Source organism: Leuciscus leuciscus (genome assembly GCF_965113295.1).
Source record: "Leuciscus leuciscus genome assembly, chromosome: 24".
Taxonomy (NCBI): domain Eukaryota; kingdom Metazoa; phylum Chordata; class Actinopteri; order Cypriniformes; family Leuciscidae; genus Leuciscus; species Leuciscus leuciscus.
In genome coordinates this window covers 3,564,025-3,591,891 of record NC_138723.1, presented here as the reverse complement: position 1 = coordinate 3,591,891, position 27,867 = coordinate 3,564,025, and the positions used below count along the sequence as shown (strand labels likewise).

Genomic DNA, 27,867 nt, shown 5'->3' with positions numbered 1-27,867 from the left:
ATTTGCAAGCGCTCTCAGTGAGCGCGACGTGTATGGAGTTTGGGCCGAATGACTCGAGAGTCATACTCAAACCAAAGCACGGATATGTTCCTAAATCCCTCAATACACCATTTAGGGCACAGGTGATCTCCCTGTCGGCCCTGCCGGTATCTGAAGAGGAAGGGGACGCAGTCTATCCAGATGGATAGTTGATGCTATAGCGCTAGCTTACACATCCAGGGGCCTGCAATGCCCGATAGGTGTCAAAGCGCACTCCACAAGAGGCATGGCTCGTCGTGGGCTTGGTCCAGTGGGATTGCCTTGCAAGATATCTGTATGGCGGCAGGCTGGGCCTCCCCGTCTACATTTATAAGGTTTTATAACCTCGAGGTTCCCGCTTTGCAAGCTAGGTTGCTCTCGGTTTAATTTTTCAGTATTGCCCGCCCGATGCTATCGGCTCGGGATGCTGAAACTGCTAGAGCGTCGATCACGGATCGTCTGTATACTTCTGTGGGCAGTGCGTAAGTCCCCCATATTTACCAGTCCAGGCCGAGTTCGCCCTGGCTGTGTGGAACACTTGATATAACATGCTCTTATCAGAGCTCCATATTACAGGAATGATGCTATTCTAGCCCCTCTTCCCGGATTCTCTGTGAGTCCCTTGTGATTAGGCACTGTATGAGCCCCGGGCACCTGCCCTTGGGACTTTAGTGTTATGTCTCAAGCATGCACGGCGTTTTACATTGTGTTCCCCTAGCGTAAGATATCTTACGCAAGTACGAGAGACCTCTCGTAAGAGAACGTACTCGGTTACTAACGTAACCTCGGTTCTCTCTAGAAGAGGGAACGAGTACTTGCGTATCTTGCCGTGCATGCGTCATGTTCTGATTCGCTTCAGCGATGAAAAACTGACCAAACCAGCCTCTCTGGGCCGTATTTATAGCCCTGGCCCCACCCGATTTCGGCGGGACATGACGTAATGGGCGCGAAGCGCCCTCATTGGTTCTGACGTCATGAGGAGCCTCTATCGATAGGCTGGTGCAGTTGCCGCAGAACAGCCAATGGGCGCGCGAGCTGTCTCGCCCATGTCTGCATGCTGCTGCAATGCGTTTTACATTATTGCAAAATTAAGGATAATTTTTGGCTTCAATATCTCGAGGAAAAGAGGTTTTCCCCTAGCGTAAGATATCTTACGCAAGTACGAGAGACCTCTTCTAGAGAGAACCGAGGTTACGTTAGTAACCGAGTACGTTTTACTACATTTCACAGATGATTGCAATTACCGTAATGAAAGAGAACACCCTGAAAATACATTCAATCAACACTTTATTCAATCGTTTGTAATATAAAGGCTGGAGCAAAACAAAAAGCATGCAAGTGACAGATTAAATCAATGTATGTGTAAGGCTAGTGTTTGTTAGATAATAGACAAAAGCAGTACAAAATACAACTTCAGCATCTTAGCTCTGATAACCTGATCTGTAAAAAAACTAAAAATACAGTACTGAATCTTGAGGTTTAATAGCTTGCACACTGTGATAACTGATCATATCAGCAGGCAGTGTTTCACCGCTGGACACACTCCTCTATGGAGGAGACGAGCTGCACTCGAGTGAAAGAGATGAACGCTTCAGACACAAAACTGCAGCGCTTTAAGACTGGGCTGGTACATCCCATCCCATAAACACCCGACGCCTCGCATACAGAAAACATTCACTGATCCTACATTGGAGGAAAAAAAGTCACAAAATAATGTGACAAAAATAATGACTTGGAATTGTTCAGTTGACAGGTTAGTGGAGCTGAAGAGGCGCTCAGGCCCTGTGATCGTGTAGTGAGTTACTTTCAAACAGCTGCTTTAAATACAATGACAAACTTCAACATTATTCAAACTAACATGCAAATGTGTCTACTCTCTGTAAGAACTTTACTAAAACTATTAGCCATTATAAAAAACTGTCTATAAAAAGACCTAAAATGCCATCTTATAAAATATAAACATGATAAAAAAAAGAAAAAAAGGTTAGTCACAGAATCTGATGCGGACGAGTTCAGAAAAGCGTCCTCAGACAACTCACATGAAAAGAAAAGCATTTGGTTCATTCAATTTAAGCTGATAAACATTCACAAAAACAAACTGAAGTGAGAGATTTTACAAGTTAAAAAAAATAAAAAAAACTCTACACTCAGAAAATCGAGCACACAGGAAGCTTTATGGTGGTTAAACTAGCAGCTCTGATTGGCTGAAGTGTTGATCACATGACCAAACAGCCTCTCTTGGCAGCACGTGGATCTCCCTGTGAAAACATACAGTGGAACACTGAGCAGAGCCACACACACACACACACACACACACACACGTGACGAGGAGGTTTGATGTGTGTAATGATGAAGATGTGTGCTTGATATCAGACCTGCTGGTGAAAGAAACGCTCCTCGATGACTTCAGCATCCTTCTCCTCTTCCTCCTCCTCCTCCTCCTCCACTGCAGTGTTAAACACTGTGCTCCTCACAGCCACTTCCTATAGGGACAGGGACACTTCAGAACACACCCAGCCCTGGCCACCGATGAACAATGCCAGGTTGAGCAGTAAGAGGTACACCTCAGGTGGGTCTCACCTCTCCGTCTGGGCTCAGCAGAAGCACTTTCATGTCCTCGCCACTCCCCCATGAGCTCTGGCTCTTCCAGATCAGGTCAGCAGGAGGACTGGAGCTCACGCCCGCATTACACGCCCAGATCTGACCACATCAAAACAAGACCCAACAGCAGGTTCAGCAGAGTATGAAGGCATATCCTGTCAGGTGACGGGCTTTACTCGTAATTACATCTATGAAGATGTGATGTATTACCGTCACTTTCTGTCCAGCCTTCAGGGTGTATTTAGCAGTGAACTTATACACCGCAGAAACATCACCGACAGTTCGAATCAGCTGAAATCCTGCCATGGGTTGATCCTGAAATATTCAATCAAAAACGTTCATTCAAGTTACTTGCTTCCAACTTCAACAATGTAGGAGCATTAAGTTATGAATGAGTTTGTGCGAGTCAAACGCACCTGCTCAGAGCTGTTGTGCAAGCGAATGAACTTCCCGTCCACGTCCAGCTCATCGATGCAGATGTTTCCAGTGGCAGATGCAGAGTGAGCGATGCTAACGCTGCTGCTAGCTTTGGACTCCTCCACGTCCACACGCTTCCTCTTCCCGCGTGTGGTGCGAACACTGCGACTGGAGGACGCCCGCGACACCGTCACTCGAGACGAGGGGCTGGGAGACAGCTTCAACCTGACACAGGAGACGCGCTGTTATGTCATAAACGAGGCTTTGTGCTATTCAAGTGCTTGCACAGAAACACACATGACCGTTAGAAAGCAGTCCCTCAGCAGATACACACGGAGCGTTTGAAAGCAGCTTATATTTTATTTATATATATATATATATATATATTTATATATATATATATATATATATATATATATATATATATATATATATATATATATATATATATAAGGGAATCTGTTGAGAGACTGCTTTCTAACGGTCCTGTGTGTATCTGTGCAAGCACTCGGTGAAGAGCGTCAAAAATGACCATTAGTTTAGACCAGGGGTTTTCAAAGTGTGGGGCGCACCTCCCCAGGGGGGCACCAGAGCATGCCAGGGGAGGTGCGGAGAGTGGTAAAAATTATAGTCTAATAGTTAGTTTAAATTAATACATTTAAAAAGTTAAATTGTTATTATTCTGAAAATAAGGCCTCGTTTACACGGCAGGTCTTGATGCCCAATTTACCCTCCGTTTACATGTTCTTTCAACTGTATCCAATTCATGCGTTTACACTTGCCATACTATCTGAAACATTGCGCATGCTTAAAGGTTAAATTCTCTTGCACAGATGGACGAACGCAAATTATGCTTGATGCTAGCTCTGCGATATATGCAAAGTTCGCCAAACATCACAAACGAAAAGGGCCACCATAGCAGCCCGCACATACGCTTCAGTTATTGTGTGTGCAAGAGATCTCAGGACTGGCGGGAGCATATTGTGGCGGGCTTTAACGAGGAGCAGTCGGTCCGAAATTTTAGGATGAGCAAGCCAACCTTTGATATGTTGTGTCAACGTTTGTCCACATTCCTCTCCTACGACGTTTCGTCGGGCCGTCCCTTTGCAGATGTGCGTCGGGGTTGCTCTCGTCATTAAACCGCGGAGACGTAATGCCTCAGAAAATCCGATCTGCCCGTTTACATGACAGTCGCATTGGCACATATCTGACTTATATCTGATTTATATCCACATATGAACGAGGCCTGAAACTGATCTTGAAATATCCGAATGCATGCGTTTTTTCGGTTCCCACAGTCATAGAACACATCCGATCTGTGTCACTTATGAGAGAAAAATGTTAGAAATCAAACTACCCTTTCATCACATTGCATTAGTTATAATTTGTTCCCTGTATTTATAAGCAGTCTACAGCAGTGGCGGAGTTATATTTGGTTACCTAGGAAACCGAGAGAGCCGGTCCACATAACAATCACGCAAGTGTATTTACCTGCCGATGATGGAGACTTTTGCCTTAAATGCAAGAGTACTTTGATTTCTAACATTATTCTCTCAACAGACATTACATCGATAGTCTGGCGTTATAATTTATTTGCTTTTGGTGTACTGTGGACAGAGATGTATAAAGTACTAGAGACCCAGACTTGAGTAAAAGTACAAGTGCTCTATTAAAAAAGTGACTTGAGTAGAAGTTGAAGTGTTCTTTAAGCACAACACTTAAGTAGAAGTACTAAAGTATTCAAAATTTTTTGTACTTAAGTATTGCAAGTAGTTTATTTAAAAATGTACTACTCAAGTACTGAAAGTAAAAGTACAAGTATTGTGTTATGAAGTTATTAAAGAAAACAGTCAAAAGTTTGAACATCATATTGTTTATATTATTTCAAATGTTTAGGACACTCACAATTAATTTGGCTGAAGCAGCAGTACAAGGACAGGAATGTACAAGAACACCTTAAAACACTGAGCTTAACTCTTTGTAAACAAAAACAGATCAAATATGTCTCTTCCCCCTTTAAACCATCCATATCTTCTCTTCCCTTCCCTGCTTGTGCCTTTTTTCTCCACAGCTTATTGGGTATTTATCAGCATGTAACAGTGATCTCTGGAAGCTTTGTTTATGTCAGGGAGTTCCTGGAATGGCTCTTCTTCATGTGTTCCATATATGTACTAAATGTACATAGAGCGCCCTCAGGCTGCCAGTATGGACTGAAAACACAGTACATTAGAGTATCCAGCGGCGCTCAATGATTACATCAGTCCATTTTGGTTATAATCTCAATAAATATTATTCCTCTCTATAGAAATCTGACTTAAATTATGAAACCTATCAATATTTGTCAAAATCTGCACATTTTTTAGGTAAAAGCCCTGAGGGACGTTGTTTTGTCAAGCGCTGTCATGACGACAGCACAGGAGTTTTTTTTTTCTGAATGGGAGCGGCTGACGCTTATAATTCATATTAAAGGTATCGACTATTTTTTCTATTACATAACTCATGACACAAATTAAGACATAACTGTCCCTATAAGTTTCTCGGAATAAAATAGTGCTCAAATACTGAAACTTGAGTCTTATATCATTTTAATGATGTATAGTTTAGTTTGTCAAGGTAATAACATTACATCGAATAGTAACTTTAAACTATTTAAACAAAAAACGATTCAGTTCGTCGGCGTCCTCATGACGGCTAACAGTTATGCACTTCATTCTATATTCATGAATTGTCTTTCACTCCGACAAATCAAAACATGGACTCTGTTCTCCTTCCTCACCCTCACCGCCACGATCACTCGAAGTTGAAGGTGGTGTTTCTGGTTCTTCCATCTCGAAACAAATTAAAGCTCAAATGTTCTCAATGAAGGCAGGCAGCAGAGCGAAAGGCAGAACGGGAGCGCGCGCGGTCTTCTTGATCGCTGGGCCAGCTTTAGGGCTGGGTAAAAATATCGATTCATCAATGCATTGCAATTATTTGTTTCTCAATTCAATATCGATTCATCAAATCCTATGAATCGATTCAGCCCGCCGGCCAGTGGCGGCGCTGTGGGCAACACTTTAGTGAGAGCGTTCAGCGTTGTACAAGCAGGCGGCTGCAGAAGTGAGTCAAATCTGTCTCCCCATTTTAAAATGACCAACTTTACAGCAGAAAAAAACATGTTTACAGCCTGGATCTCTATGTGGCTTTGGTCTATACAGCTAATTTTGCCCTTCATAACAACTGTGAGGAGGGTGAATGTTTTTATAACTCATCCGTTTAGTTGATATTCCCGCTGATGTCAATGCTAGCCATTTGTCTGCTGTTACTAGCTGTCACTTCACCTCAGCAAATTTTAGCTGCTGAACTTGCTTTCTCTGCAGTGTTTTGTGCTTTTTTTCTGGATTATTTCATACAATTTAATACACCCATTAACGTTACTTCGCCCACGGCTTAGGATTCCGTCGTTGTCGTCGAGTATCGTTCGAGAGAACAACCAGCGCTGTATTTCAGTTGTTTTCCTCTGTGAACATGCACTAATGGATGTCTGACAATTTCGTTGCTTTTTGGAGTTTTCAGATTTAAAAACGTCAATAAAGACTCGTTCGTTCTGCTCTCACGGAACAGATAGATTATAATATGCTACCGTCAGATGAAATCATGCAGGCGTCGGCGCTTTCTCCGTCCATGCAATAAATGCACATCCTTGAATAAGCGCGGATTTTCTAGCGCATTTACTTGAACTTCATAGGCAATATATCTATGGTTTAACCCATTTGCAGGCATGAAAACAGGTCAGGGGTAAAAAAGGTGAGAAGGATGCGGCAGCAAAAAATCCAATCCAATCAACTTATATATATATATATATATTAGGGCTGGGGGAATTAACGCGTTAATCTTTGCGATTAATTTGAAATGTTTAACGCGTTAAAAAAAAATAACGCAATTGACGCAGCACTTTTTTTTTTTGCCTCGTTTTAATGATTTCCTGTTGCGTCTGCTATTAAAAAGGCCGAAATATGCCGTCCCGCCCCTCCATGTTCGGCGGTCAGGTTTCATTCTCGGGCAGCTTTCATGAGCGGGTCTTTTCCGCTCGGTATGCCGTCGCGCTTTGTGCTCCGCGCGCACGCGCGCGTGAGTGTGTGTGTGTCGGTCGGCGCGCTCTGTGCTCCGTGCGCGCGTGTGTGTGTGTGTGTGTGTGTGTGTGTGTGTCGGCTCGCTCTGTCGTTAATGGCCCAGCAGCGGCGAGCTCTCCGTTCCGTGTGTGTGTGTGTGTGTGTGTGTGTGTGTCGGCGGCTCTGTCGTTAACGGCCCAAAGGCTTCAATCATGTACTAAGCACTGGAAAAGTAAAGTCCACTCAAGTAACGTGAAATTTCTCTGTTGACTTCTGTTTGCTGAGCTGGTATAGCCATGCTGGGCAACAATGGTAAAATGACCTGCTCTGATCACATGCTCTGGTAATAATAGCTTTGTAGGACTATATTTTGTTTTAATAATTAATAAAATAATAATAATAATAATAATAATAATCTGTTAAATTGATTATGTTGATTGATTATTGAAAAAGAATAATATATTGATATATTGATGTTTAATATTTTAATATAGGGCTATTTTCTGTTCCCTTTTTTTCCTGTGTTGTTTAATTAGGTGATTCTAAGTTTAAATATTGATGATTACAAGCTTGGGGGAAGCGCAATTAATTACAGAAATTGTGCAATTAATTAGTTAATTTTTTTTAATCGATTCCCAGCCCTAATATATATATATATAGTGCTTTTTAAATGTTAAATTCATCAATCTGGTGCAAATTAAACAAAGAAAAATTATTTTAGTTACAGTGTCTGTCTACATTACTACTACATAATAATAGTTACAATATTAATCCCATGATAGTAATAGCCATATATTGTAAAACAAATGCACTGAAAAATAAAGGAAACTTTCATAATTAGTTTTGTACTAATTTCTATACTTGAAAGAGTATATTTCTATACTTCACATTAAAGGTGTGATTGGGCTAGCCCAGTGTCAATCAAGAAAAGAACCAAATGGGCCGCTGATCTACGTGTTACATGGGGTGTCAGAAAAAAAAAAAAACTAACGCTGACTTTTTATTGACCAATGCATTACACACTAATTACGCACTAACCCAGCGCCGCCAATTAAGCTAAGCAAAACAAAACGAATGGGCCGCCGATGTACGAGTTTTATGGGCCGTTAAGACAAAAAACGAAACAAAAAAGTATGAGATGTATCGGCCCAAAAAGCACGTCGGCCCACCGGGAATCTCCCGGTAGTCCCGATGGCATTAGCCTACATGCCTGGCTGGACATCACACAAAACAAAATCCTACCTGTAGCCTTTCACCATCCACTTATTTAGCTGCTGTTGCATCAATTGACATGCCATCTCCTTTTCTCTCTTTCTTTTTCTATGTTTAGCCCCCGACAGCTTTTTTGCATTATCCATCTTTTTCGACGACAACTCACTACTCGTTCCTGCTCGCTCAGCGCTCACGGCGCCCGCGCCCGCTCGCGATATTATATAATGACATTGGCAACATCGCTGTCTGTATCTGACAAGACAGTTAACATTGTAAGCTAACTTAACTCAGGCTTGCTTTCCGACGTGCGGTTCTTTGTTCGGCAGTGTGTCATCAGACTCGCGGTGTTAAAGACTTTGAAAACAATTCTGCCCTACTCTGACTCGGATTGGCTGTCAGGTTTCGGCATTAGGAATGATGATTGGTTTTTTAAAGCTGCTAAGATTATGGTAACTATAGAGATATAGCGGGTAAATGCTGGCCACGACCACGACCACGACCCGACCCCCCCCCATAAATATTTTCTCATCGGATCTGCACAAATCACGTAGGTGACCCATTTTGGTTTTAAAACGGCGAATTTCGCCGAAAGGCGAGAAGTTTTCATGCCTGTATAATGCTGCCTGAATCATAATCATACACTGTTTGTTTGTTGGCCAGAGGCCCCCCGACTGAGCCTGGTTTCTCCCACGTTTTTTCCCCCATTCTGCCACCTGATGGAGTTTTGGTTCCTTTCCACGGTCGGCTTTTTCGCCTTTTCACCTTTGTTGCCATTGGCTTTTGGCTTGCTTAGTTGGGGACATTAAATTTTACATTTAATTAAATATTCAACAATAATATTGATCTGCCTGCATTGACACTATTATACAAGAACTGAACTGAGCTGGACAATGACATCACGGTTTACTCCAGAGCGGCTATATGTTATAAATGAACTAAATTAAAAACTTTTTTACAACAAAAAAGTCTGGACTGTGAAGCTATTTTCTTCTGGAAACAAACTTTATTATCTGTAAATAAACCTGTTATCTCTGTAAAGCTGCTTTGAAACAATCTGTATTGTAAAAAGCGCTATATAAATGTGACTTGACTAGGAGAAACTCAACAACAGGAGCTTTTCTTCATAAATGCAATAAATATTTTGATTTATAGATTTTAATTTGCGATAACATAAAATAAAGATTTGTTTATGTGCAGGCAAAATGCATTTAATGATGGACAATAAAACCAACACATGCTCATTGGAAAAACGTAGGCCTACCTGTGGGCGTTTTCCAAAACGCAAAATACGTACCAATACGTACATATCACTGCAGTTTCCAACAGAAATTAACCCTAGAGGCAGTAAAACAGTAAGCACTTTTTAATCGTTTTCATACACAATTATGATTACTGGGTAGGGTTGCCAACTGTCCCGAATTAGCCGGGACGTCCCGTATTTTGGGTCTTATTTATTTGTCCCGTACGGGACCTCCCTTGTCCCGATTAAATAGACTGCTGCGCTGATCTAACCACTGACTGATACCGTATCATCCAATCACAGCCCACACTCACGCGCATCAGACCATACGAATAACAAACTATAAATTGAGAATTAATTATTCTTTTGGGACAAATTATTGTTTGATTTGCAAACAGAATTCTCTGCTGTCGCTCCCGGTTCGATCCGGAGATTCCTTTCACTGTCTGGCCAGGTTTTGATTTCGGCAAATCAGTTTTGGTGAATTTAAACAACGTGATTATTGTTCATGAGTCCAACATCCAGCCACGCAAGAAAACATTAAATATTCCTGAGGGAAAAGTATGCTATTACTTTCTTTAATTTCTTTCAAATGTAGTGTATAATGTTACAAAAGCTTTCTATTTCAGATAAATGCTATTATTTTAAACTATGGTTTGTGTGTAATGTGACTTTTTTGTGACCTTAAAATTCGTTTTAGAATTAAATTGTAGGCTACATAAATAGGTTAAGCAAAACAAATGTGTTTATATCTGAGAAAATGTTAAACACATACGAACCTGAAATGATATATACTGTGTGATACAGTACAAATATTTTGAGTGTACCTTATTTTCCTGTAAAGAACCACGATTTTCCCGCATTTTTCTTTTCTGAAGTTGGCAACCCTATTACTGGGGCAGATTATGGATTAATTAAAACTTGTTTTCACGCGGCTCCTTGCACAATATTATGTTATGACCTCAAAACACTTTTTACTGTAGTGCATGATTTGTAAAAAAACACATTTTGGAGTTTGCATCACTTAACCAGCTCAATATGCTCGGCTTCTCTGACATACTTGCACGGTGTATAATTGTACTTGCAAGGCGGAGAGCTCGAATATGAATCCTGTGAAAGACAAGACATGATAAAAGAGCACAAAAACAAGAGCTCAAAAAACAAGCTAAAATGGTATGGTTACGATTGCGTTTTTATGTCACATTTGCTTTTGTTAACACTATTTTGTTAACACTATCGGGTAGGTTTAGGGTTTAGTTTAGGTGTATGTTATTTAAAACGTGATAAAGCATTAAGCGCCACTCACCGGACATTTCAATTCAGAACTGCGGTGATGTATAAAAACCAACGTAATAAAACGTTGCCATATTCACGTTCATCTGTTCCGAAAAAAAAAAAAAAAACTAAACACTTTTAGCGCCACTCACTGGACATTTCACTTTAAAACGTGCACAATGCAACATATTTTGCAAAAATGTTACCACAGGTACTTTTTTACTCATCAACCTAGGCAACAAGAACAGACCTCCATAGGCTAGACCAGTGTTACTCATTGCGCGGCTCGCCAAGCTTTAATTTGTGGCTAAGCATGGCAGTAAATAATACGGTGATATGATAATGCATTCACTACAGATGTTTCATAAAAACATTAATAAAGTAGGGCTCAGGCATGAAAACAGGTCAGGGGTAAAAAAGGTGAGAAGGATGCGGCAGCAAAAAATCCAATCAACTTTATATATAACTTATATATATATATATACACACTGTATATAGTGCTTTTTAATGTTAAATTCATCAATCTGGTGAAAATTAAACAAAGAAAAATTATTTTAGTTACAGTGTCTGTCTACATTACTACTAGGTTTACATAATAATAGTTATAATATTATATTGTAAAACAAATGCACTGAAAAATAAAGGAAACTTTCATAATTAGTTTTGTACTAATTTCTATAGGCTACTTGAAAGAGTATATTTCTATACTTCACATTAAAGGTGTGATTGGGCCAGCCCAGTGTCAATCAAGAAAAGAACCAAATGGGCCGCTGATCTCTACGTGTTTCATGGGGTGTCAGAAAAAAAAAACTAACGCTGACTTTTTATTGACCAATGCATTACGCACTAACCAAGCGCCGCCAATTAAGCAAAACAAAACGAATGGGCCGCCGATGTACGAGTTTTATGGGCCGTTAAGACAAAAAACGAAACAAAAAAGTATGAGATGTATCGGCCCAAAAAGCACGTCGGCCCACTGGGAATCTCCCGGTAGTCCCGATGGCATTAGCCTACATGCCTGGACGTCACACAAAACAAAATCCTACCTGTAGCCTTTCACCATCCACTTATTTAGCTGCTGTCGCATCAATTGACATACCATCTCCTTTCCTCTCTTTCTTTTTCTATGTTTAGCCCCCGACAGCTTTTTTGCATTATCCATCTTTTTCGACGACAACTCACTACTCGTTCCTGCTCTCACGGCGCCCGCGCCCGCTCGCGATATTATCCCGCCCACTTCTATGTCAAAATAATGACATTGGCAACATCGCTGTCTGTATCTGACAGGACAGTTAACATTGTAAGCTAACTTACGTTACCTCAGGCTTGCTTTCCGACGTGCGGTTCTTTGTTCGGCAGTGTGTCATCAGACTCGCGGTGTTAAAGACTTTGAAAACAATTCTGCCCTACTCTGACTCGGATTGGCTGTCAGGTTTCGGCATTAGGAATGATGATTGGTTTAAAGCTGCTAAGTTTATGGTAACTATATATAGATAGCGGGTAAATGCTGACCACGACCCCCCCTCCCACCCCATAAATATTTTCTCATCGGATCTGCACAAATCACGTAGGTGACCCATTTTGGTTTTAAAACGGCGAATTTCGCCGAAAGGTGAGGAGTTTTCATGCCTGCATTTGAGAGGCGGCCAAAATCAGAATTTAAAATGGACTGAATAAGCTCTCTGCGAACTTGACGAGCGATGCCGCGCTGACATGTATGCACAAATCACCACACACACTCTCTCAGAGTAATATTATGTTACTGCATAATACATTTTCAACTAGCAGAATAGTACAGAATCACGATACACAGTCTCACTTGTAGCCATGTCTTTTAACTATCATAATATTTCGAAGGGCAAAAATAGAACTTTTAATTGGCAGTGTTATTTATTGTGTTGACAAAATAGCACTTTGTAATGTTATAATATCTATGGTTGCACTTTTTTTATGAGTATGCACATTTTGTGCTTATGTTTACATTTATTTTATAACTTGAAAGTATAGGAAGAAAGAAAGAAATCTTTCTACTAACAGTTACATGCACTTTAGTGGTGTTAATAAAGCACCTGTTACAGTTGTGTTTTGTATTCAACACATGTACAATATTGTACAGTTTGTTCTGCTAAATAAACCATGACAGGAAACATATTGGGGTCAATTTGTTCTTAAACATTAATACTGCACACATTATTTAAAAATATACTCAGGTACTTAATTACTTGTGTATTTACTTATTATTGAATCGATATCGAAGCTAATAAATCAATATCGAATCGAAATCGAATCGAATCCTCAAGAATCGAAATCGAATCGAATTGTGAAATTCCTAACAATACCCAGCCCTAGCCAGCTTCATCAAACCTGGTGACAGAGCCATCTACCGCTCTGGCAGTGATAATGTGGGTTTGGAATGATAAAAAAAATAAAAATAAATTGTAACGAGTAACGATGCAGCACATAAAAAATGTATCGGAGTAAAAGTATTAAACTCATGTACTGAAGTAAAAGTGGAAGTAGGAGAAAAAAAATAATACTCTAGTAAAGTACAGATACAGCATTTTAGTACAGTAGTGAAGTAGTTCTACTTCGTTACTATACATCTCTGACTGTGGAGTGGGTAAAACTGTTTTTAATGGCAGGCTAACGTGCACCGTTGACTCGTGCTAGCCTAGCACCGGCGAACTATCCAAAAGTAAGGACTGGATGAATTTTTTTGAAAACTGTCTCCACTGATGAATAACAACCAGGCTCACTTGAAAATGAGGTCCGATGTCGAAAATCCTGAACCACCCCTTTAATCAATATACCTCCAACACTGTTCACACGCGGGAGATCTGCCGATGTATCTGAAGTGTAGCTTATTTAAGTTTCCTGGTTCATGTATGGTACTGTATGTTAATGAAGTTACACTGTTTAATGACGCTCCTTGAATCTTAAGGGCAATTCACACTAAACCGACAGACGCGGACAATCCCCCGAGAACAAAGCACATCAGTTCTCAGACATTCCTCGACCTGAAAAGGGCCGATTCAGCGGGTTCAGTCAGCGAAAACAAGCTCTGACGGACACACTGATCCGCCAAACCCCGCGGAGTGCCTGTTGCCGTCTGGCGAGTGCAGTGTGAACTGGCCTGAAGCCGGATTCGCACTGTTCAGCAAAACGGTCTGGTTTAAACTAAAATGGCACAAACATTTTCTTTCAGATATGCAGATGTATGTGTGTGAGAAAACATCATATATGGTGTAAAAACACTCTTGCTGTTAATGGTCACTACGATCTGGTGGCTCATGCTGACAGACTGTTCTTGATGATTTTAACATTCATTACTGTTGCCCATTTATCTGCATGAGCAGTGTTGGTGTATTCACCTCTCTTCCTCTCCCTCCAGCATCTTCCTGTAAGCGCTGATCTCCATGTCCAGCGCCAGCTTGACGTCCAGGAGCTGCTCGTACTCGTCCAGCTGCTGCTGCATCTTGGCCCTGATCTCCGCAATCTCACACTCCTTCTCTGCCAGTAACCGGCGGCTCACATCTTTCTCTCGGCTCAGAGCCGCTTCCAGCTCACTGATGTGATCCTGCCACGCACGCGCCTGTTCAAGACAAACAAAACAGCAAGGTAATCAAAACTAACTGCACATCAAATAGGAACTTGATTATGATTACTTAAAGGAATAGTTCACCCAGAATGAAAAATCCTTTATCATTTACTCAACCTTGTGACTTTTTTTCTGTGGAAACCAAACAGAACTGCCAGTGGAAACCAAATGCTGGAAACCAAACAGTTTCGCTTCACATTGACTTCTATTGTATTTTTTGACCCTACAATGGAAGTCACTGGGAATCAAAACTGGTAACCAACATTCTTTTCTATGTGTTTGTCCATTGAAATGTGTTATTCACTACTGTAAAGTGACACTGGCAGACAATCAAATTCATAGTTTTATTTTCATTATCAATTATAATCGATTTTATCAATCAGTTGTTGCAGCTCTGACTATAAAGTCATGTTCAGTTTCACTTCAACAGCACAGCGTGTGAAAACTCGGTAACAGGATGTTAAGTATATAGCTAGAGTGACAGTATGGGTCTCTCATTAATCACAAATGTCACTTCCTGAAGACTGTCAGACAGGATTAAACTAAATCGAGTTTAGAGAGCGAACAAGCACTATAACAAGTGAACACAAGGTATAATGATGAGCAACAACAATTAGGAGGAACTTGACTTTGGTCTCCAATCGTGTGGGAAAGTGTCTGAATATAGAGCAGATGAAGATGGTGTGGTCGGGTCAGACGCATACCTCTTTCTGCAGGTTAGAGAGCTGAGCGGCCAGACTCTCGACTCTCAGCGAGGACTCGCGCAGCTCCTCACGGGCCATACTGGCTGAAGAGCTGTTCATCTCGGACGACAGACGCACGTTCTCCAGCTGAAACACACTCAGAGCTCTCAGAGAAAGGCAAAGAGGAACTAAACAAGCTTTCAGAGGAAGTCAGAAACTTGAGGAAGCGCTTCTTCACACATGTGCAGAGATGTCACAAGACATCGGTTTGGACGTGCTACTGAACTGCCTGTGATCACCTTGGCCACGTATGTCTGCTCCATCTCCTCCTTGTAGAGTTTCATCTGCTCGTCATGTTGTTGTCTCATGTCTGCAAATGCCTGAGCCAGTTTAAAGTCGAACTCCATCTGCCGGCCCGAGTCCACCTCCACCAGACGGCTCTCGTGTCTGTGGCGCGTGTCCTTGATCTCCTGTCAACAATCACACAAATATCAGCTGCACTTCACTGGGAAATATTCAGTTCAGTTAATAGATCAAAATAACTGAACCACAAATATTTTGCTAGTGACGAAACGCACTCTTTAGTGGTTTGTCTGTTTAGGGCTAATGTAGAAACATGGTGACGCAAAATGGCGATTTCAATGTAACGCCTGGTTCACACCGGACGCGGAAGCGGAAGCGGCGCGGAACGGAAAATCACGCGCGGTCCGGCGCCTGCCTGTTCACACCAGACGCGTATTCTTCGCGGAGGTCGACAAGCGCTTCTGCTCAGTTGTTTATTCAGAGCTATTTTTTACATCATGGGTAAGTAAATAACCTCATAAAATGAATACACCATGTTTCTGTAACCAAGAAGTTTGTACACTTCTTTTATTAATCCGTTGTCGAGACACACACGCAGCCAGAGAGAGAATATGGTAGACAGTAGTAGTGTAGATATACCGTTGAAATATACATCCTCTCTTCAAATTTATTATATCTATTTTCCTCTTCCTGTTTCCCAGTGCGAGTAGACAGGAGGAGAGCCCTTGCCCTATATCTATTGCTTCGCAGTTGTCACTCGCGGTATTTTAATTTGAAAATTGCTTATATTTTGACAATTGACCGGATTGTCTCGTGTTTCTTGGTGTGACTTCCTGCCGGAATTGACGCGGATCACTCGCGGCTCGCGCAAAAAATAGACCAGACAGCGAAACTGGCGCTTCACTGGCGTCTGGTGTGAACGACACCATAGGTTAACATGGGCGCCGAAAGGAAGCGGCCTCCGTTCCGCGCCGCTTCTGCGTCCGGTGTGAACCAGGCCTAAGAGGACCGGCGGAGTGTGTAGATAGAAACGGCTCATTCCAAGGTAATCAAAACATGTAAGGTCTTTATACACCACTGAAAACATAGTTATGTATATTAGCATTTCTGTCAACAGATCCTCATAAATTACACAACGCACCTTTAAAAAAAAAAAATCAATTTTCTATACCTGTGTGTTGAACTGAATTACTCGTGTGTGAAAAAAAAGGGGGAAAAAAAGAGAAAAAAACCATTCCATGACAAAATACTATTAGAAACTAGATTATTGCCTAGTCGCCTTTGGCTTGCTTAGTTGGGGACAATATTATTGATCTGCCTGCACTGACACCATTAAATGAGAACTGAACGATGACATCACTTTCCTCCAGATAGATGGATAGAGATAGATGCATATATGAACTAAATTTTTAGTGGAGATGGAGAACAAATAAAAGTGAATAGGACAGAAAAAAGGCTATTAATAATCTTTCACTGCACTAAAGTATTATAATAATATGAAAGGCTCCAATACAGAGCGGCACAAACCGTTAATGCACATCCCGTTCTCAGACTGATGTGACTGAAGCAACATGGAGTCGCAGCGTTTCGCATTGAATAGTTCAAAGAAAAAAGGGAAGAGATATTGATGCATAGTGTATTATATCAATGCAATAGTTTGAGCCTTTTCTTTTAACGGTTTTAAATTTTAGTTACTGTGCGCATGAAGAACAATTATAGTGCTCTCCACTCCAGTGTGACCTAACAAGTCAAGTCAAGTCAAGTTTATTTGTATAGCGCTTTTCACAATACAGATTGCATCAAAGCAGCTTCACAGTATTAAATTAAAATAATACAACAAAGTTTGTTTCAAGAGGAATTTATTGATTGATAAAATTAAATTAAATATCCCCAAAATATCCCCAACTGAGCAAGCCAAAGGCAACAGTGGCAAGGAACCGAAAAACTCCATCAAGTGACCTAATGGTGTCCTAAAACTCCATCAGGTGCCTTAATGGAGAAAAAAAAAACCTTGGGAGAACCCAGGCTCAGTCGGGGGCCAGTTCTCCTCTGGCATTGGATAGAGGCCGGATTGTAGTTTGAACTGTAGGATTATATGAATGCCTGGCTGAAGAGATGCGACTTTAATCTAGTTTTAAACTGGGAGAGCGAGTCTGAGCAACGAACAGTATCAGGAAGACTATTCCAGAGTTTTGGAGCCAAATGTGAAAATGCTCTCCCTCCTTTGGTGGTTCTGGATATCCTAGGTATGACCAAAAGCCTTGAATTTAGTGATCTCAAAGAGCGCGATGGATTATAGGGCGATAGAAGATCCGTTAAATAGACTGGAGCTAAGCCGTTTAGGGCTTTATAAGTCAGTAGCAATACCTTGTAATTAATACGGAACTTTATAGGTAACCAATGCAGTGATGATAAAATCGGTGTTATATGATCATATTTTCTTGATCTCGTAAGAACTCTAGCGGCGGCATTTTGGACTAACTGTAGCTTGTTTATTGAGGATGCAGGACAACCAGCTAATAAAGCATTACAGTAATCCAGTCTCGAGGTCATGAATGCATGAACTAACTTTTCTGCATCAGAAACTGATAGCATATTACGTAGCTTAGCAATGTTTCTAAGGTGGAAAAAGGCTGTTTTTGTAACATAAGAAATATGATTTTCAAAAGACAGGTTGCAATCGAGTATAACACCCAGGTCTTTTACTGTAGAGGATAAAGTAACAGGACATCCTATGATGTTAAAGTTGTATTGTGCGAGGTTTTGTGGGCGGTTTTTTGAACCGATAAGTATTACCTCTGTCTTGTCTGGATTTAATAAAAGAAAATTACGCGTCATCCAATCTTTTATATCTTTAACACACTCTGTCAATTTGGAAAATGTAGCGTTTTCATCCGGCCGTGATGAAATATATATTTGAGTGTCATCAGCATAACAATGGAAACTAATTCCATGTTTCCTTATAATATTTCCAAGTGGCATCATATATATTGAAAATAACAGGGGGCCTAATACAGATCCCTGCGGCACTCCATAGTTTACTGGAGTTATGATCGATTTTTCTCCATTTAAATAGACAAAATGGTAGCGGTCAGATAGGTATGATTTGAACCAGCTTAGTGCTTGTCCTTGAACACCAGTATAATTTTGTAGTCGATCTAAGAGTATTGTGTGATCTATAGTATCGAACGCAGCACTAAGATCAAGTAAAACTAGTATTGAGATACAGCCTTGGTCAGAAGCTAAAAGTAAATCATTTGTGATTTTAACGAGCGCAGTTTCAGTGCTATGATGCGGTCTGAATCCAGACTGAAACTTTTCATAGATATCATTTTGTTGCAAGAAAGAGCCCAGTTGAGCGGACACCACTTTTTCTAATATTTTAGACATAAATGGAAGATTTGAAATGGGTCTATAATTTGCTAGATTATTATGATCTAATTGTGGTTTCTTAATGAGAGGTTTTATAACTGCCAGTTTAAATGTTCTTGGAACATGACCTAAAGATAAAGACGAGTTAATAATATTGAGGAGAGGCTCTTCCACTACAGATAACACTTCTTTCAGTAGTTTAGTTGGTATAGGATCTAATAAACATGTTGTTGTTTTAGATGAAGTGATAAGTTTATTTAACTCTTTTTGTTCTATAGTTGTAAAGCACTGTAATTGTTCTTTCGGGGTGATAATTGAAGCTGAATTGTAAGGCGCGATTGAAGATTGAACGTTTATAATTGTGGTTCTGATGCTTTCTATTTTCTCAGTGAAGTAGTTCATGAAATCATTACTACTGAACTGTAACGGGATATTTTGTTCGGGTGACGTCTGTTTATTTGTTAGTCTAGCCACGGTGTTAAATAGAAACCTTGGATTGTTTTGGTTGTTTTCTATTAGTTTGCGGAGGTGCTCAGCCCTGGCAGCTTTTAGGGCCTTTTTATAACGTGACATACTGTCTTTCCACGCGATTCTAAAGACCTCTAAATTAGTTTGTTTCCATTTACGCTCTAAAATACGGTTAAAGTTACATGAACAGCATCCTTTTAATGCGAGACCATAGACCTTTCTCTACAGATCAAGTATAATAATAGGAACATTGAATCATCTTGGAGAGTTTCATCATGTTGACTGTCATAACCGAACTTGACGCGCTGTTTGAATGGAGAATGACTGACAGCCGCTGCGGAGGGAAGAGTTAACGTGAACTTGAATTTAACAACTTTAAACTATGGATTGGCTTCAGAACACTTCTAATATAGTGCACGAAAAGTTGATGGTGCTTTATAATGTTTTTGTGCCTTTTGTGAGGCTTAACAACACGAATACTATACGCACAATATCGGATTTGGATCGGTCCCGTTTGACCGACAAAGAATAGTGGTATCCGAGCATCGGATCGGCGCATCCCTAGCATTTGTGCAATTTTCATGCCAAACATATTTATTCTGTCTTCTGGCAAAATGTTTTGTTGCAGCTGATTTCCATGAACAAAATTCAGATGACTTTTTGTTAAATGTAATAGAATGTGTGGGAATCCTAACATGGCGGTGCGGTGGATTCATTTATGATGTCATGAGCAATCCAGTTCTTCATTATAGATCCGTCACTTAATCTGTGTGTGACAGACGTCCAACTGACGAGGGTGAGAGACCGCGGACCTTTTTCCTTCACTGATAAATGAGTGTCCAGTCTTGGGATTGTCTTTCACTAATGAAGCTCTTAATTTAGGACCTCTGTGTGTTGCATTTATCGAGTTCATCACAGTGTGCTCCATCTTCCAAATCATAAGGAATGCACATGCTCACTACGGAGGACAGATTAGACAATTTTTGAATCTTTCAGGCATTGGTTATATTTAGCCCTTTCTGCCACTGACCTCCTCAAACATGTTCTTCCTGAAGTGCAGCTCCTCCACCAGGCTCTGGCAGCGGTTCTCCAGATCCACGCGCAGCAGAGTTTCATCTGACAGCTGCTTCTTAGCCGAGCTCAGCCCGCCCTCCAGCTGAACACAAACACACTTCATCACTGACTGACTGACTGACTGACTCACACACACACACAATGTCAATGGAAACATGTATACTGGAAAAGTCATGAAACAATAGACCTTCTGAAGTGACTCTGCAAAATAGTCAAAAAAAATTGACAATCCCTGAGTGCATTTTTGTGCAGATGTGGTGATGTTTGCCACCTTATATAGGGCCCTATGAAATCCGTTTTATTTTTTTTCAAATTCCGTTTTTTGGGATTTATTTTCAGCCCTTTCTAATTTTTCAGATTTGCTTGTTTTCTTTTCACTTCTAAGCAGTATTGACCTTTAAAAATTCCGTTACACAAACTCACCATTCAGCTTTTTTGTTAATATATTCAGCAAAGCACATTCAAAATTCTCAAAAATTTAGCCAAACCTTCAACAAATCTCTGGCCAAAAATAACAGTAACATGAAGGTAACAGTTACAAGGTAGGATTGATGAATATTAAATTAAAGATTAAATGCAGCCATGCTGCAGGGAGACAGAAACATTGAAACAACGATATGTGCCTGACAGAAAGCCAACACAATGACATATTACAGCCTAAAAGTACAGTGTTAACCCATCATCATCAGTGACCCCTCCATGTAAGCAAAAAAAGATAAATTACTGACATTTACAAATACAATGCACATTAGCTTATTTTTTATTATTTATAGTAAAATTCGGTCCGATTTTCCCGTGGTGTCTGTCGTTGCAACCGTGCACTGCGCTCTCCACAACGACAAAGAAGTTTTAGTAGCTAATAGATTTCCACCACCGAGAAACGCTTGCTGTAGCTCTGCTACAAGATTTATTTACGGAGAAGAGAAAAACACCCGTGGTGTTTGTGGTGCACCCACATCCTTTATGTTGACTGAGCTTTCAATGTTGTTACGGAAAGGGTGAAGTTGATATTTTGGTTCTCGTCACATGAACTGCGGTGCGCTTGCGGCATTCTGAAGAGTCGAGGTGTTTTCATCTCGCTGCGCCTGGAAAAAACGAGCGCGTCGCTTCAATTATGCCTACATTTGAAATGACGAACTTGAGCACGCAAAAGACACGACATGTGAACGGCCCCTTGACGAGCTCGCAGTCGCTTCGACATTTTTTTCCTTAAGCGGAACGTAAGGACGTATAGTTACTAGGCAACATGTTTAACAATGCCATTTGGCCACGGTTTAGGTAGAGACCTTTCTACGTGTGTTGTTTTAAACTGAAAAAATGAGAAGGAAGTAAAAAAAAAAAAAAAGTTTATTTAATGTCAACAAAATATATGCAAATTCTGTGCGATTCCGCGCGTATAAGAGAATTCCGTTTTCATGTGTAAATTCCGTGATTCCGTCCGCGTTTTCCGCATCACGGAAATCATAGGGCCCTACTTATACAGTACACACATAATACGACCAAGTATTACCACATAATACGACCAAGTATTACCAGGGTATATGCAGGAATCATAGAGATGAATTTACTACCTTTTACTACCTTTTTTACCACCCCTACCAGGGTGTGGGAGGGGTATGCAAAGCACCACTTACTACTTACTATAAGGTATAAGTGTGACACTGTCACACCCATCATATATATTAGGTACACTAATGTTTAATTGTGATCATTAAGTATTGTCATTGTTATGTTTTTTTTGTAGTGTCGAGTTGAGTTTCAGTTGTCCTTATCTTAACCCTAGCCCTTGAGTTATCCTAACCATAGCCCTTAGCCCTAATAAGGTGAAAAATAACCTTGGCACTTTGTCATTGCTATCAACTCCGACTCACTCAGGGCTCGAAATTAAGCCTTTTCATGTGCTTGTCCTTTGGACAAGTAAATCTGTCATTCACTTGTCCGAGTAAAAAAGTTGCTTGTCCGGAATGTTTTTGGTGTGTGTGTGCTGTAAATATAATTTATTCTGAAGAAATATCCTCATCCGTGTTCAATCAACTCTGATATATTTAAATCTGCATATTGTCATATCTGCACCTATAAAGGGTCTTATTAAAATCTTTTTAAATGTATGCTTGATATTTAGTTTTAAATTTTATCAATAGATTAAATTAGAATAGCCTAATAAGATAATATAGGGCTGTTGTTACCCTAGGTAGGGCTGATCAAATTAAATAATTTACACTGAAAATGTACAACTGCATTAAATATTATGAATATGAGATTGTTTTAAATATTTTTGAATATACAAATAAGAAATTTTGGAAAGAATGATACTTTTAAACATGAAAGTAAACCGCCAGTAGGAGACGGCAGGCAACCGTCTTAATGAGCGAGTCATTGAGTCATTCATTCAAACGATTCGTTTAAACAACTGATTCATTCAAAAAAGAGACATGTTTATGAATGGGTCATTGAATCTTTGACTCAGCCAATTCATACACAACACTGAATCATTCAGTAATGAAAACACGGTTAAGTGTTGCTGTGAGATGTGTTACGGTTCTGCTGTGATCTTTGCATACCTGCCAACCTTGCGATAAAATTTTGCGTACCGACGACGGGTTGGGGGGGACGGGACGGGTGGTATTGAATGGGCGGTTTGGACGACAACACACATGCATTATATAATTGCATTGCATATAATGTGTGCTGGTCAACAAGTCTAAAATTAAGAAACCCCTAGAACAGTAAAAAAAAAAAAAACATTACAAAATATAAAAACATAGGAACATTGTGTACAATTAAGATAGGCTAATTCATTTAATTTACAATATCCAAATATGATACTAAATACCACAGGGAAAAGGGCTTCTATTTGTGACGTGCTGTCTTTGCATTTGAACATTGCACATTTTAAACAGGACACGCATTAGCTGAATAAATGTTAGCCAATACAAACATATTTATATACAACATTTGACAATGAATAGACAGGAGTCCAATAATAGCATAACGAATCACTTATTCTAAAAATAATATAAAGTATAAGTTCCGAATCCGACATATAATAAGGGCTGTGTTAACAGTAAAACGCCCGTCATTTAACGAATTTTAAAAGCAGGGATGGATAATACAAAATGCTTTTTGACAGAAAAAAACAACAAGCAAGACATTTTTTTTTTAACTTAACCCGTCAATTTTCATTTTACAATGATCTTCTCTCTCTGTGTGTGCGCGCGTCCTTGTTTGAGAGAGAGAGAGCTCGCGCAGCACTGATACAACGGTACTTTTTAATCCATAAGTAACCAACGCGCTAGTTTTCATACAAAATAAATATGTAACATAATTACGTACTTTAGTTATAATTAACAAAATAACGTAACACATACGTTTCTCAACACTGAGAATGAATGAATAAATAAACCCCCGTTTCTCCAGACTCACGCTTATTAGTAGGCTAATCCACAAATCACAGCACTTTCATAATCACTAAGCCATAGCGATTTCAAGATTTATAGTTCAGCATTACTTGAGCATTTTATTATTTGCATGACTGAATGATGTTTTCCTCTTTTCTGAGTGACCATGAATAACTTAACGGGAGTATTTTAAGATAATCCATGCGATCTGTGTGATCATCGAATCCATAAGATTAAGTTAACTCAACAATCAACTTTCCACATCGACCCCAGGCCGTTTACCTTCAGGAGTCAGAAGTACCGTACTGTACTGTCCTCGCTTATGAAATCAGTCAGACGGCGGCCGCGGGAGTGGAAGGGGGAATCGAGCGGGAATCTTTATTGGTGTCGATTTTCAGTCTCTTTTTAATGATAGGCCTACGCATCTGTCAATCATCCCCGCTTGCTATTTGGGGAATGAACCCAGCGCTATGATTGGTCGAACTCTTCTTCTTTTGCTGTAGCTTGATTTGAGGACAGCGCGTGCACAGAGGCGTCACCAGGTTTTTGCGTAGTTTAGAGTGACAAATCGTATCAGCGTACTTTGAAGTCAAAATGCGTATCCGCTACGCAAAATGCGTACAGGTTGGCAGGTCTGTCTTTGTTTGGAACTATTTTTGCTGCTGAAACAGAACAAAAAGTCAATATTGTGTCTAAAATGTAAGTGACTTAATTTGAACTGTTTATTGAACTGTTGTATCAAAAGCAATGTCACATTTTCTGTCGTGATGGTACTAAAGAAAACAGCACTCGTCGTGTGAGGTTGCTAAACTGTATCATATCTGTTAAAAAAATTAAAACACATTTTGAATTTTGGCACTGGCAGTATGTTGTTAACTGAGTTTAAACTGAGTTTGCATTTGTTTGGATTTCTCCTCGAGAGGCTGCGCGAGCCTCAACAGCACAACCACCGTCAGTAATACTCATCCACTATCGATCGCAACTTACAATAAATATAATACAATCAGAATCACTCTCATTTTATTGATTCCCTAGTTATTTTTTTTGTTATTGGCGTTTAATCAGGATACTTGTCCGGTCAGGCAAGTAAAATTCTTTTTTACTTGTCCCTTCAAAAAATCCACTTGTCCCGGACAAGCGGACAAGCGTTAATGTCGAGCCCGTCAGGTCCTGTTGTTAGCACCGTATATATTTTTTAATTATGCTAGATGAAGTTAAAATATGGAGACACAAATATTAAGCAAAAAATGGAAACTCATATGTTGAGGTGGTGATGAAAAATTTACTACCAAGTCAAATTGCATTTGTTACCTTTTACTACCTTTCAAGGGCCTTAATTTTAGTATACAATTTTTACTACCTTTTACTACCGCGCGGACACCCTGATTACCAAAGGCATTTGCAGTTAAAAAGTACAATACATTCTGAAAATGCCTGATCGTTCCGCTGGAGAAGACCCTTACTCACCGGTTGGGGTCATGTGGAGTTTGGATGTCAAAAATGGTCCATGTTGAGCACCATTCACTTGAGCTCTCGGATTGAGCAAGACGTTTAGGGATGGGCATTAACACAAATTTCAGTTTGATTTCGATTCACAAGCTTGTGATTCAATATTTTCCAATATTTTGATTACAAGAAATTACAGTACATACATTTTTCAAGAAAAAAAACAACCCTGTTAATTAACAACTGATTTGTATACAAACATTAAAATTGCCATTTTTATAATTACGTTTGAGTCAAAAGACAAGTTTACATGCACTAATTTTCATAATCGAAATGGATCCAATTTGATTTCAAATTCTGAATGATCCGTTTATATGAACCATAAACGTTGCAAACGATTCACATATTTGTTTACATGCGCTGAAGTTGTTCGGAAAACATGTATAATGCACATGCTCAGATCCAATGAAACACATTTGACCTGTTACGGCACTACTAATATCCTGTTTTTACACTTTTTGCAGTTAGAAATACAAGAACAGTTTCAATATTTTAAGATGGGGTAGAATTAAACGAACGGCAAAACTCGGTACCCCTGTTTAGGATCCACTGGTCTACGTCCATATTCTTTTACCTATTGATAAGATTATTTCAGATCTACATCTGAAATTCATTCAGATCGATTTGGGGCGTTTGCATTGAAGGATTTTCAGTCTGATTGAGCTATCAATCTAATATAAAACGATTATTTGGGTGCATGTAAAAGTAACTATTAGGGATGCTAACGATTATTTGACGATTGATTAATTGCCAATTTAATCAATAAAACGTATCGATCATCGATTAAGCAAGGTCAATGCGTATGCGTATTGCTCATCCGCGAACACGTAAAGCAGACAAGGAACAATTCAGCGAGCGCACCAAAGTTATGTTTGGGCCCATTTTATGTTAAAAGGCTAGAGTTACACCTTCATGACTAAAGCCTTGTTTATACTCGACGCGTCCGCACGAGCGCGAAGGTGCGCGCGGCAAAAATGACGTCATTGCAGTGTGGGCAGTCGTGCGCGTTGGGTTCGCAAGACCCAATTTCGCCTGGCGGTGTGCGCGACATTTTTTGTAACAACGCGCGCGGCGCCGCATCCAAAGATGAACGACTTTGAGCCGAATCTGGCCGAGCTCGGACTTCTCACCACACCGGCACCCAGTTTGCACGTCTAAATTATTTGCTTACAGTTAACAAATGAGCATACAATAGCATAAAAAGTGTTTTTAATGAACATAAAGGTCCATGTTTAATAAAAATGTTCATGAAACTTAATGAAATGTTTAGTGAAATTAGAAAATATAAGAGATTGTTCATTTATTTATATTGTATACACATTCTCATATCCATATATTTTGTTTTATTTTCACTAGTAATAATCTCAGGGTTTACTGGGTTTTACACGATTCTTTTTGTAGTGTGGTAATGGTGGCCATGTACTAAAATAAACATTGTCACGTGTGTATAGCTTCTTCTAACCACTGATTCCTGATGGTTTAGAGGATAATTACTTGAGTCGCCCCCTATCGTTTCAAAGAATAGTACAACGGCGAGCGCGTCAAGTATAAACGCCTCGTCCGTTTGGGGAGGTGCGCGCGCAGTCTGCGGAGACTCGCGCTGCGGAGCCAGGCGAAAGTATAAACAAGGCTTAAGCGTGTGCATTAGCAGCCTTTTGTTTTGTGCAAATGTAAGTTGTAATATTGTGTAGGCATATATATATATATATATATATATATATCAGGGTTTCCGTTGTCCGGTAATTGCCGGACATTGGCCGGAAAAAAAATGAAATGTCCGACAAAATTAAATCTCTCCGGTCAAATTTGTCCGATTAAAATTGCCTAATAATCCCGCCCCCCTAACACAATCTGAATTTGAGAATACGCCTAAAATGTATAAAGCAAAAATACACCGACCTTTGGCTATGTTATAAAGGAACAGGCTCTACCGTTTGAAAGTTATTAAACAACATCGCATGCTGCATTTCAAATAAAGCGCACGCCTAAAACGGCTGTAATATAGACCTAAACAACGAACGAATGAGTGAGACGTTTCAAATATGGCCAGGCCCAGGCAGACTAGCCTTAAAAGCTTTTTTCAGAGGCCAGACGCGACGGACGATGGTGAATCAGGAACGCCTGAAGCCTCAGATGTCCAGACAGCTCCACCACCACCGGAGAAAAAGCAGAATCGGATCAAAACGAAGCAGCAAAGTCGCCTTGCGGAGAACAAGGTTACGCGGCTTATGCGCATTGCAAGTTGTGCCGCGTTTCCATTACCCCTCAAATTGCGCTAATTGAAATTGCGAATTAAAAATATGCACAGTGGAAACACGTCAATTTCGCAAAAACTCCCGTTTATCGCAAAAAAGTTATGCTTGCATGAGGTGGTTTTTCAGGCAATTCGAAAAAGGAATATTTCGCAAAACTGCAATGGAAACAGTTTTTGCGCATTTACAGTCACCTTACTTAGAAGACGCGGTGTGTTTGAGGTCCATGTATAGCTACGCAAATAATAATAATTTTATATTATTTTATTATATTATAACATTTAATAGGCTATATTTAGAAGACGCTTTAATGCAAAAAAGGAACAAAGCTGAGTGTGGAGCGCGCACTGCATGGCACG

The 27,867-nt window shown here is 40.0% G+C and overlaps 1 protein-coding gene and 1 long non-coding RNA gene across 3 annotated transcripts in view; one reads left to right on the top strand and one right to left on the bottom strand.

Annotated features, from left to right (window-relative positions):
• LOC309488959 overlaps positions 1–27,867 on the top strand; it is a 217,475-nt gene that overhangs the window by 168,565 nt on the left and 21,043 nt on the right. The gene's annotated exons all lie outside the window — the stretch shown is intronic.
• Positions 1,289–27,867, bottom strand: part of lmnb1 (lamin B1) — a 47,123-nt gene continuing 20,544 nt past the window's right edge. For both annotated transcript variants that reach the window (XM_082157397.1, XM_082157396.1), the window contains exons 4-12: positions 20,309–20,434; positions 15,435–15,605; positions 15,157–15,282; positions 14,226–14,446; positions 3,036–3,261; positions 2,830–2,934; positions 2,599–2,718; positions 2,394–2,501; positions 1,289–2,276 (exon numbers count right to left, since the gene is read on the bottom strand). In XM_082157397.1, the coding sequence (XP_082013523.1) occupies positions 2,235–2,276; positions 2,394–2,501; positions 2,599–2,718; positions 2,830–2,934; positions 3,036–3,261; positions 14,226–14,446; positions 15,157–15,282; positions 15,435–15,605; positions 20,309–20,434 (1,245 nt within the window). In that variant the 3' untranslated portion in view covers positions 1,289–2,234. The remainder of the gene's footprint in view (positions 2,277–2,393; positions 2,502–2,598; positions 2,719–2,829; positions 2,935–3,035; positions 3,262–14,225; positions 14,447–15,156; positions 15,283–15,434; positions 15,606–20,308; positions 20,435–27,867) is intronic.